Source organism: Leucopleurus acutus, assembly GCF_964270905.1.
Source record: "Leucopleurus acutus genome assembly, chromosome: 20".
NCBI classification, from domain to species: domain Eukaryota; kingdom Metazoa; phylum Chordata; class Mammalia; order Artiodactyla; family Delphinidae; genus Leucopleurus; species Leucopleurus acutus.
In genome coordinates, this window is record NC_139162.1 from 45738247 (window position 1) to 45750655 (window position 12409).

The 12409-nt window shown below is 57.4% G+C and overlaps 1 protein-coding gene across 1 annotated transcript in view; it reads left to right on the forward strand.

The window, feature by feature from the left end:
* SIPA1L3 (signal induced proliferation associated 1 like 3) overlaps positions 1-10804 on the forward strand; it is a 235551-nt gene extending 224747 nt beyond the window's left edge. Inside the window, exons 19-22 of the mRNA XM_082862975.1 lie at positions 4008-4151; positions 7310-7445; positions 9190-9271; positions 10551-10804. Of these exons, the coding sequence (XP_082719101.1) occupies positions 4008-4151; positions 7310-7445; positions 9190-9271; positions 10551-10694 (506 nt within the window). The 3' untranslated portion in view covers positions 10695-10804. The remainder of the gene's footprint in view (positions 1-4007; positions 4152-7309; positions 7446-9189; positions 9272-10550) is intronic.
* The last annotated feature ends 1605 nt before the right edge of the window (positions 10805-12409 follow it).

Here is a 12409-nt window from a genome sequence, read left to right on the forward strand (position 1 = left end):
TCACCCCACGTGGTGTGAGCGATCTGTTGCTTCGTTGAGGAGCACTAGTGTGTTGAATAGGGGTACTGCCGACCTTTCTGGGTGTGTATGTATACATAGCGCATCATACTTTATCAAATCCCAACGAGTCTTGACTTCAGAGATGTGTCCACCCCAAGGGTTTCAGCTGAGGACCTGTGCCCCTGTAGCATCTAGATGGAACCCTTTTGTACATTGCAGAGGATGGGTTGGAGGAGGCTCTGGGACTTTTTTTGAGGGGTTCTATCTCCCCCCTTAAAATTCTTCCATGGCTCCTCATTAACCTAGTATCTGGGTCCATGCTCCTTGCCTGGTGTTTTGCCCCATGGGGGGAGCCCCACCTCAGTCCCTCCACTTCACAGTACCCTCCCTTAGATCCTTCTGTCCGCCACTCTCTCGCCTCAGGGCATTCCACATGGCTGGTCTCTCTGCTGGCCACGCTCTTCCCCTAACCCTGTTCTCGATAACTAACTCCTGCTTCTCCTTCAGGGCTTTGCTCAGTTATCGCTCTGGAGGCCTCCCTTAAGCTCCAGCCTGCGCCATCCCTCCCGTCTTAAACTCCAGAGCACCCGGCCTGCCCCTCCGTTGCCTTCATTCCACGGATGTTTCTTGAGCACCTGCTCTGGGCCGAGCTCTGCTCTAGGCACGAGGCACACAGCGGGAGCGCGTCAGAGCAGCCCTGCCCTTGTGGGGCTGAGCTTCTTGGCAGTTCCTCTTGCAGCTTCACTCTGTGTCTCCTTCATTTGCATCTTGCCTGTACTGCCCTGTCCGTGCTGCAGGCAGGACCCGACACATAGTAGGCAATTGTCACATCGCGAGGAGAAGGCAAGAGGGGCCAGGGCAGGGGTAATGTGCACAAAGGTCACAGACGCACACAGGGCAGACAGAATGCCCCTGAGTAGCTCTGCTTCATCCTTTCAGTCTCACCTAAGATGCCACTGCCAGGACTTCCCTGGCAGTCCAGTGGTTAAGACTTCGCCTTCTAGTGCAAGGGGTGCGGGTTCGATCCCTGGTCGGGGAGCTAAGATCCCACATGCCTTTGGGCCAAAAAAAAACCAAAAAATAAAACAGAGGCAATACTGTGACAAATCCAACAAAGACTTTAAAAATGGTCTGTATCAGAGACTTCCCTGGTAGCGCAGTGATTAAGAATCCACCTGCCAGTGCAGGGGACACGGGTTCAACCCCTGGTCCAGGAAGATCCCACGTGCCGTGGAGCAACTAAGCCTGTGCATCACAACTACTGAGTCTGCACTCCAGAGCCCACGAGCTACAACTACTGAGCCTGCGTGCCGTAACTCCTGAAGCCCATGTGCCTAGAGCCTGTGCTCCGCAACAAGAGAAGCCACCGCAGTGAGAAGCCCGTGCACCACAATGAACAGTAGCCCCCGCTCGCCGCAACTAGAGAACGCCCACATGCAGCAACAAAGACCCAACACAGCCAAAAATAAATTAATTAATTAATTTTTTAAAAAATGGCCTACATCAAAAAAAAAAAAAGATGCTGCTGCCTCCAGGAAATCCTCCTTCCCCAGCCAGGCTGCCAGGCTGAGTCAGACGCCTCCTCTGGGCCCCCACAGCCCCCTGGCTTGCTCCCATCCCATCCTGCTCACTCTGCCTTATGTTTTCCCATCACAGCCCCACTCACTCCGGGCTGTCACTGTGTGGGAATGAGTCTGTCTCCCCTGTTGGACTGGGGGCTCCCTAAGAGCCGGGTCCAGGTTGTCTGGGTCCCTACGGGGACCACAGCCCAGGGCCCTCTGTCTCATGAAGCACACGCATATACCTCTCTTTGCCTGTCTGACTCCCCTGTCCCCCTGAACCACAGAGAGTCCCGTCTGGCCTCAGTGTGGCCGGGGGCCCTGGGCCTGTCCACCTCTCCATGCCTGCTCGAGAGCCCTTCCCAAGCCACGTCGGGGCTGAAGAGATGCCGTCAGCCAAGGCCTGGGCTTCACGGATGAAGGGCTCTCCATGCCAAGGAGCCTCTCACAGCAGCGCCCGCTGATAGCTTGCTTGGCTGTGACAGCTGCTCCCGCAACCCTCACCCGCTCAGTAGTGAGATGCTAGGAGGCTGGAGATGGAGAGCATGGAGGTCAAGGGCTCGGCATCCTTCCTGCCCTCATTCATTCCCCTGAGCTTTCATTCACTGGGCAACACTTACTAGCACCACACGTCCTGAGAGCTGGATGGCCCAAGTTTGTAGCCCAGGTCCTGAAGTTACAGCTGGAACCTATCTGTGCCTGTGAAAACGTGGGCAAAAACAGTGCCCACTTCACTGGGTTAATCCGAGAATCCAACAAGTTCTTCATGGAAAACACTAAGCTCAATGCCTGATATTACAGCACAGTAAGCGCTGAAAAAAAAACAGCTGTTTACGTATGTTTCTGTTAGTGTGCTGTCACCAGGAGCGAGCATTCTAATCTGTTATCAGTCAGGTTTGTGCCTCTGGACTAGAGAGCAGGGTTAAAATAGGATATTAACAGGGACCCTCTGAACACCAGAGCCGTGTGGGGTTGGGCTTAGAGCAGGGTCAGTGTCAGACACCACGTGTCACACCCAAGTGCCACCACTGGCGAGCGTGAGTCTGCATGCAAGGGAGCTTCCCGCTCTGAGTGTAGGCTGCTCCCTCTGCCTCACAGGGTCATAGCAGCACCTCCCTCCCGGCTAATTGGAGGTGGGACTGTGAGATGATCCCTGTAACACCCAGCATGGTGCCCGCAGAGAGGACACGCTCCTTGGGGACATGGCTCTTCCTGCCTGAGTCACATCCTGACCTCTATGCTTCACTGTCATCCTCTCTCCCCTTCCCTTTAGGGGCTGTGAGGCCTCGGTGAGCTGAGGCCGGGGGCCTAAGCCCAGCACGGGGGACTCGCTCTGTCTCTGCAGCAAATGCAGCTGTTGGTGCGGTGCTTGTGCCATCTGTCTCTTCCAACACCCTGAGACTCTTTCTCTACCCAATGGGTCATACCGGAACCGACCAGGTCTCCCCACGGTGACCCTGCCACGTCTAAACGTCATCCGTACGCTGAAGCGCCCCACATTGTATCTGCAGCCTGGCACTCGCTCCTCCACTCCAAAACTCACGTGGCCAGCGCCCCACGGGTGTCTGAGGCATCTCACACGCCCCCAGAAACTAACTTTCGATCCCACCCCCAGCCTTCCCCGTCTCGGTACCAGCTCCAAGATCTTGAAGTCATCCTGGACCCTTCTCTGTCTCACGCCCACATCTGCTCTCAGGAAATACTATTGACTCCACCTATAAAATAGACCCAGGATCCGTCCACTTGTCCCTGCAGCCCCACCTGGTCCTGTCCGCCCTCATCTCACTCCCTGGACCATCGCAGGGGCCTCCCCACTGCCTCCCTGCTCCCCGCTCCCCCTGCCTACCGTCTGTCCCCCACACGAAGCCAGAGGGACCCTCTGGACACCTGTGACAGGTCACACCCCTCCCTGCTCAGGGCCCACCTGTGGCTCCATGTCACCCAGGTGAAGAGAGAAAGTTCTCGTCATGGCCCACAGGGCCTCACACAGTCCAGCACTGTCACCTGTGACTTCACCTCCCACTGCTCTCTGCCTCTCCTTCTGTCCCAGCCACGCGGGCCCCCTCAATGTTTCTGAAACCTCGAGGCATGTTCCTGCCTCAGGGCTTTTTCAGCGGCCCAGAATGCTCTTCCCCCAAGTGCCCCCGCCCCGCCCCCCCCTTCCTTCAGAGCTTTGTGCAAAGACCATCTTCTCAGCGAGGCCTCCCCCAGCACCCTAAAATCGTACCTACGTAAACATCCAACGCTCCTACCCCCTTACCCTGCTGGGTGTTTTCTCTGGCATTTATCATCTAATAAATATAACGTGCTCATTTAATTATACGTTAACAGATATAACAGTTACATAATGTTACATAATTGTATATGAAGTGTAACATAATGTGTTAATTTCTTTGTTTCTCACACGTTGTCACTCACCCATCTCCCCTCTCCGCTGTCCCCACCCAGCCACCATCTCAGCCTCCGAGCTCTCACTGGCCGATGGGCGGGACCGGCCCCTGCGGCGCCTGGACCCAGGGATGATGCCGCTGCCCGACACGGCTGCTGGCCTTGAGTGGTCCAGCCTCGTAAACGCAGCCAAGGCATACGAAGGTAGGCGCCTTCCACCCAGGCCCGCCAGATCCCTACTCCCTTCTCTCTTCTGGAAGGATCCACGGAGGGTCTTGGGGCTTTGAAGGGGGACACACTCGGGTTCCAGAATGAGGGGGAGCAGGGTTCACATCCTGCCCTGTCCCTTGGTCACTGTGCAGTCCTGGGCAAATGTCTTCATCTGTCTGATTCCCCCAGTTACCTCGTCTACAAAACTGGGATGAGACTGCACCCACTGCCTGGAGCCGCGGGGAGGAGTCTGTGTGTAAAACGTGTCGGGCACAGAACGCGCTCTCAGCAGACAGTACTTTCTGTTATTATTACAGTGTGCAGAGTTGTCATAATCCAAATTGTACTTAGACATACTTTGGCTGCAAATGGCAGAAAATCCAAATTAACAATGACTTAAACAAACGAGATTTTATGCAGCAGAAATTCCTGGGGTGGGCAGTCTGGGGCTGGCATGGCATTTCCACAGACGCATTACAGCTCAAGCCCCTTCTGTGCCGGCTCTGCCATTCCTGGGGTGCCTCACCCTCACAGACAGGCCACTAGAGCTCTGGCCATCACGTCCAGCTCTGAGGACATTTCCCAAAGCCTTATACTCCTCCTACACTTGCTTCCCATTGGTCAGAGTGTCACGGCCACACCTTGTTCCAGGGCCAGGGCAAGCTGCGGTGTGAGGCCACGTGCGAGGCTGAAATTTGTGATGTGTTATTACCGAGAAGGGGAAGGAAAAGCCATGAGGAACAGCTGGCGGTCTCTGCCACTTCTCTCCCGTGTGACGTTGGGCAAGCGGCTTTACCTTTCTAAGCCTCAGTTCCCTCATCTGTGAAACCCTGACAGACAAGACCATATTCTTCTGGCTCATTTTTCATCTTTTAGGCCACAGCTTTGCTGTCCCTCCTCCAGGAAGCCTTCCCTGATATCCCTTAGTCTGGATCAGGCACCTCCTCTGGGCTCCTATAGCCCTGACCCCTCTGCCTGTGCCCTTGCTTTCTAATGATGGCAAGACCCGGGGCTGTCTCAGTCACCACTGGGTGCCCAGCATGGGCCTGGCACAGAGCAGGATCTGTTAAACCAGACCCATACGATACACATCCTTCTTATTTCCACGTGGGAGCCAGCCCGCGTCTGACAGGTGGCCCTGGAGGAAGCTCCTCCCTCTTTGCTTCCATTCATTGCTTCCATCCTGTCCTGCAGCCTCTTCCCAAGCCACGGGATGAAGGCAGTCAAGCCTCTGGGGTGGGGAGGGCATGGCAGGAGGGAGAGCAACGGAGAATACAAGGCCCGGCCTCAGGGATACCCCAGCCTCACACTCCCGAACCACGGGGGAGTGGCTGCCAGGCAGTGGCCCAGCGCTGCTGTCCGGAGGCCTGATGAGCTCGGGGGTGGGGGGCGCTTCCTGCAGGAGGTAACTCTGCAGCCACAGTGACATGACGGAGCATCTCCTCAGCCGGCACGTTATCACTTTACAAACATCGTCTCTTCTGCGCTTCCGTCTGAGGGATGTATTAGGATCCCATTTACAGATGAGGCGACTGAGGCTCGGCTGCCACCGTCACCGGGCCAGATTGTACACTTTCCAGCGTGCGCAGTTGGTTGTATGTTGGTTAAACCACAATAAGCTGTTTTTAAAATGTAAAGGAGAAGAGTGATCAGGGGAATTAAAAAAACCAAAGAGAGTGCAGGGGAGGGAACCAGAGTATGTTGAAAAGTGTTGAAACTGGCGATGGGTTCATGAGGACCCATGATGCTCTTTTCTCTGCTTTGGGGCCTGTTTGAAACTGTTTATAGAAAAGTATTTTCGAAGAGAAGAAATGCTGTATCCAAGACAGAAAACCACAGCTATAAAGGATGTTATTTAGAGAATTGGAGAAATTTCAAGATGACTATCTATTAGACAGTAATACCATATAAATGTTAAATTTCCTGAGTACGATGTTGTTTCATGATTATATAGGAGCATGTCTTTACTTTTTGGAGATGGGTAGTGAAGTACACAGAGATGAAGTACCAGGATGTCGGCAATTTACTCTCAAATGGTTAGGGAATAAAATACACACACACACAGGGCTTCCCTGGTGGCGCAGTGGTTGAGAGTCCGCCTGCCGATGCAGGGGACACAGGTTCGTGCCCCGGTCCGGGAAGATCCCACATGCCGCGGAGCGGCTGGGCCCGTGAGCCACGGCTGCTGAGCCTGCGCGTCCGGAGCCTGTGCTCCGCAACGGGAGAGGCCACAACAGTGAGAGGCCCGCGTACCGCAAAAAATATATATATATATACACACACACACGCAGAAAGTAAGTGTGGCAAACCGTTAACAGTGGGTGGGTCTTGGGGAAGGGTATTTGGGTTTTCACTGTGCTGTTCTTTGAGCACAGAGATGTAAAGGAGCCCGCCTTTGCCAGGTAGCGGTGCCCTCTCCCCACGGGGCGACACGCAGCCCCAACTCTGGTGGTTCACTCCCTGCACATTCCGTTGTCTGGCTGTCCTAGGGTTCACTCAGCCAGCTGCTTTTTGGATGCATCAGGACTGTCACCAGTTCTTGCCATTATAGAAGGATCACCTAATGGTCCCATCTGAAAATGCAGGTGCTCGGGCCCCTCCCCCAGAGCCAGTCACGTGTCTGGGGTGGGACCCGGGAAGCTTTACTTTAACAGGCAGCCCCCTGAGATATTTTTCCTCTCTTCCGTATACCTGATATTCTCTGTTTCGCTTTCCTTTTTGCTTTTGAAGTTTTACATTCTCAGAACTAGGATGATGAATCCCCACATCCTCGTCACCCGGCGTCAGCCCCATCCACTTCTGGCCACTTTTCCCCCTACCGTTTATTTACTGACGGTGCCAGGTCACTTCTGCCCAGTTGGGGTGGTCACTTCCCCACACCGCAACTTAATTTCTTTCTCTGTCCCTTGTATTTTGTATAAGCTGGTCATCGGGTCTGGAGGCTTGCTCAGAATCAGGACAGGTTATTGTTGTTTGTGTCCTGATTTGGTTTGGTATTTTGGCAAGAATCCATCCTACGTGCCTGCGTGATCTCACCGGGGTGTGATTGGCAGTGTCCTGGAGTTTCCAGGGAGGGCTTGGTCACTGGGGGAGGGGGTGGGGTGAGGAGGAGCCGGGAGCCCTGCCGACCACCGCCCCCCTCTGCCCGGCAGTGCAAAGAGCCGTCTCGCTCTTCTCTCTCAACGACCCAGCTCTGAGCCCGGACATCCCGCCAGCGCACAGTCCTGTCCACAGCCACCTGAGCCTGGAGAGGGGGCCCCCGACCCCCAGGACTACCCCTACCATGAGGTGAGGTTCCTTCCCCCACGCTGGGTGAGAGGCCGCCGGGCAGGTCACCCCACCACCCCCTGGGCAGTAGCTGGAGGAGCAGCCGCCCCCTCACCTGACAGACTTTGGACTAACCCACGTGCTGGGGCCCAGCAGGGACCAAGTCGGGGTCAGCCCTGTGATCAGCACTCAGGATTGTTTCACTGCCAACTTGCAGAATCGCTAAGTAGTGCCCCCCAGTCTCCCCCCCCCCGCCCCCAGGCCTCTCGTCTGCCCCCTCTGTCTACCCGCTCCCGGCCTTCAGCCTCCCGACTGTCTGCTCCCGGGTCTCCTCCTCTGCAGGTTCCTGAATTACGCATGTGTTCCCCTGACATTTACCTCTCACTCTTCCCCGGCAGGCCCCGTGCTGGGCTGTCTGGGGACACAGCGGTGATGGAGGCCCAAGCCCTGCCCTCACGAGGCTTCCGGGGGAGGAAGGAGGACGGGGAGGCGGGCATCTCACATGTGGCATCTCACATGTAGTGCAGCAGATTCATCCGCACCAGCTTGGCAGAAAATAGAACTACAAAGAGGGAGAGAGGATGGAAATGGCATGTTTGCATGTCCGTGGATTTCAGTAGTGCATTTCACACTCATCTGCACACCTCACCGTGCAGGGTTCTGTATACAGCAGTCGTGCACTGTACTTTATGGGCAGTTGAAGCAATTTTCGAGGGTGGTTTTGACTCTCCTTGCTTTTTGCTTCACACAGTGGCTTTAGAACTCAACCTCCACCAAAGATTGGCCCCACTCTAATAGCAGAGCTGGGTGGTTACAGATGGGGCACCGTGGCAGGGGTAGGAGCAGGGTGGGTGTGGAAATGGCGGGACCTCCGGGCACGCTCCCGGACGCCTTTTGCCCTGAACTGTTGACCTCCCTCCACCTGCCTCCTGTCTCCCATTGTGGCTGCAGCTCCCCAAGATGCAGCACCAGCAGGGAGGAAAGGGTGAGAGAGGCGGGAGGGCCGAGTCCTCTCCCCTTCTTGGGCAGAGACCCCCCCCACCCCCGTCTCCCTCTCGTCTGCTGCGGCCCACGCGCCTCCCCGACCCCGGCATCCCTACCGGGTGTGTGCGTTCCCACAGCTTCCAGTGGAGGCTTCTCGGCTGCCTGCCCTCCTCTGCAGGGGCCAGGCGGGCCCAGGCCTGGGGAATCTGCACAGAGGGGGAGCCACGGGCTGGGGTCCTGGGTGCAGAGCCCCCGCCTGAGCCTGGGTTTCCCCTCTGTCCAGTGGGGAAACCACCGTCCGCCCTGTTAGGTGAAACCTCACACGGTACAGGGTGGGCTCTCGGTAGCGGGGGGCTGTTATTGTCCGTATCGTTACTGGTCCTGTCCACCAGTCGGGCTCTCCCGTCCGTTTGCCCACTTACATGCCCCATGTGCCGGAGCGATGCTCGGGCCTGCCGGGGGCTCGGTGGATGGGCGTGGGGGGGTGTTCTTTGTGCTGTGCCACCTGAGGTGGTCACACGTGGGGGGAGTTTCTCCCAAAAGCACACGCATGGTCCATCCTCTGGAGGAGTGCACACACAGCAGGCCTGGTGCTCCCCGACCCACATCCACATCCACAGACGTGCCCTCGCCAGGTGGAGCGTGGCCTTCTCCTCCAGACATCCCTTGGGACTCCAGCAAGAAAAGGACTCCCCAGAGCCTCAGGGACAAGAGGGAGCCTGTATCCCGGGCTCCTCCCAGCTGTGGGCCAAGAGCCTGACCCTGCCCCCTGTCCTTCCAGTGAGGAGCCACCCCTGGATCTGACAGGCAAGGTGTACCAACTGGAAGTGATGCTGAAACAGCTGCACACGGACCTCCAGAAGGTAAGGCCGCCAAGCGGCCGCCTCACGTGGCGCGCACCTCCCCATTGCACTTCCAGGCCTCCCCGGAGGGTGGCGGGGGACAGCGAGGCTGAGGCACCCGTCCCCACCCACACCCCATCTATTCTAGGGGAGGCCGCCCAGCTTCGAATGTAGTCATGAGTGAAGAGTAAAAAGTGACAGTAGGGAACGCTGGCAAAGCACACAGAGAAACCCTCATACCCTCTTGGCGGGAGAATAAATTGGCCCAGCCTTTTTGGAGGGCAGTCGGACACTATTTGTCAAAGCTGTAATTGCGTACCTTGTCGACCCAGCAGTTTCACTGTGGGAACTTGTCCAACAGAATTTCAAGCACGGGCACGAAGAGACCCATGAGCAGGGATGTTCGCTGCTGCACCGCTGGCAATAAAAAATTGGAGCCAGTGCAGCTGTCCGTCGACGGGAGAATGGTTATATAAATGACAGGACACCCGCGCAGCGGAACGGGCTGCAGGCAATTAAAGTAGTCACAGAGATCTGTATATTTACTAACAGACAAAAGAAGTCCAGTAACTCAAGCAGAAGATTAAGCAAGTGGCAAGACCGTTTCCTAGAACATCATCATACTTAAAACATGTTTAAGAGCTGTGGGTCAGAGGGATATCTAGAAGGCGACATTCGAGATTGTTCTTGTACTTATCTCCAGGGTGTGGAAGAGTGAGGGGAAATAAGAGTGGAAGAGGCTTTCACTGGTTGTTTTATATGTTTGGGTAAAAAGCCAAAAGGTGGCCGAGTCGAACATGGGAGTCTCGAGCACAGGGGTCATAGGGGCCCAGGTTCACATCCCCCCCGACCACTTGATGCTGTGTGACCTTGCACAAGTCACTGCCTGAGCATCTTACACTGTCCTGGAAGGGCAGCCCTGCATCCACATCCCAGCCCCCTACGTGCTGTGTGAGGTCCGGTCTCCTCTTCCAGGAAAATGGGGGTAACAACAGTCCCCAACCCTTGGGTGGCTGTGAGTGTGGAATGAGTGCTCCTAACTAGTGATGCTTGTCAGTTACTGCACGTCAGGCTGTGTTCTAAGAGCTCAACACATGTGACCTCAGGGAGACCTCTCAACTGCCCCTTGTAGAGCGGAGGAAACTGGGGCCGAGACTTGCCCAAGGTTGCTCAGCTGTTGAGAAGCAGAGCTGGGATTTGAACCCTGGCAGCCTGGCTCTAAACCACGGCCTAGCGGGGCTCGCAGGCCCCGGGGAGCTATTCAAGGTGCGCCCGCTGATGCCAGCCCCCGCCCCCGCAGGAGAAGCAAGACAAGGCGGTGCTGCAGTCGGAGGTGGCCAGCCTGAGGCAGAACAACCAGCGGTTGCAGGAGGAGTCCCAGGCCGCCAGCGAGCAGCTGCGCAAGTTCGCCGAGATCTTCTGCAGGGAAAAGAAGGAACTGTGAGGTGGAGAGGCCGCCACCTGCCCCCCTCCGCCTGGGCAGACCGGGGGCTCCTGCTGTCCTCTCCTTCAGCCCGGCTTCTGGTTGCAGGTGTGACCGAGCTATGCAGCCAGGGCCCCACCGCCCTCCCGTGGACACGGACACTCGGGGTGGCAGTGGGACCTGAGGGAGGCCTCACAGGGCTGTGAGCTGGGGTCCACTCCTGGCCCTCGAGCCCCAGAGGGCGACGTGGTCTCCCTCTGAGCCGCCATCTGAGGTTCCTGGGGGCTGGGCCACGCCCACACTGCCCCCAGGGTCCCATCCTGCCATCCACATCCAGCCTCTTCCTAGGACCAAGCCACTGGAAGCTGTAGGAAGGGGGTGGAGGGCAGGAGCGAGTCTCCAAACCCCACAGCTCCAGGAATCCCCAAACCGGGTTTCTTCACCACGCACAGCAGCGTCTGGGCTTATGGGGCCAAGACCCCTGCCTGAGAAATCACAGCGGGAAACCATCCCGCTCTCCCCTCACGCCCGGAGAGGTGTGGGCCGGCGTGGACGTGGGCCAGGGCTCTTGGTCCCTGGTGCACTGGCTCCAGAAAGCATGGACATTGCCCCCTCCCTACCCTATCCTCCAAAAAGCAACCAGGAGCACTTTCTTAGAGTTTCATTTATTGTCCTGGGAGGTCCCAGGGTGGAGCGAGGAAACCCCAGCATCCAGTTAACTTCTTTGAGGGGGAAGGTATTTGCACGCTCGGGACCATTTCTCCAGCCTTTGTCTACCAGTCCCTTGACTGCCAGAGGCCACGGCACCTGGGCCCCTCCGCCTGCGAGCTGCTGACCCGGCCAGGCCCAGCGGCAGAGCCGGCACAGCCCACCCCTCCTCGTCCCCAGCTCCGTCAGCCCCGGCCCCTCCCGGGCACCGGGAGGGGCTCCACGGAGCCGTCAGGTCCAGGCCGGAGGGAGGCAGCCTCCCTCTCCTCTCCGCTTTTGTTTCCCTTTGCAAAGCCCCTCGGCCCATCTCGTAGGCCCCGCAGTAGCAGCAGCAACGTCGGACACCGTCACTGTGCTCCCCGGGGAGCGCCTTGCTGTGCTAACCCCACAAGACGCTGGTTCTCTCGAGGCAATAAGGGGCAGCTGGCCAGGCAGCCAGGCCGGTGTGGTACTACGCTGTTCACCCAGGAAACAGTTTCTTTTTTTCCTTTAAAAACAAACAAACAAAAATATATATATATATATTTATTTTTTCATGTGGAGTTGCGCCAGAACAAGTCTGTACGGCCACAGTCTGTGGATTCCCCCAACCTCAAGCTGAGGACCGAGGCGCGTCCCCCGTGGGCTGGGGACGCAAGCAGGGTGGGCAGGCGGGCCGGGGGGCCCAGCTGAGAGCAGCTCGCTCCGGCGGGGGGCCAGCACCGGGCCGTCCAGTCCCGTCCGGAGGCCCCGCCGCCTCCTCCCTGGGGCCGGAAACCTCAGGGAAGGAGGCTCTGGGGCCCGACCGCACAGGACACAGACGTTGAAGGAGCAAGAGGAAAGGACCCTCGTCGTGCCTCCCTGTCATCAACCTCTGGCCCCTCGGCAGCACTGCAGTCCCGCGAGAAAGGCCCTCAGGTCTGCCATCTCCTCTCCCTCACCTGTGGTTTGCGAGAGGCGCCTGCCTGCCGGGTCCTCAGCCCTGGCCAGCTACTGTGATGTCTCTGCCCCTCTTCCCGGGTCCCTTTTGGGGAGGGTTCTCCAGGACC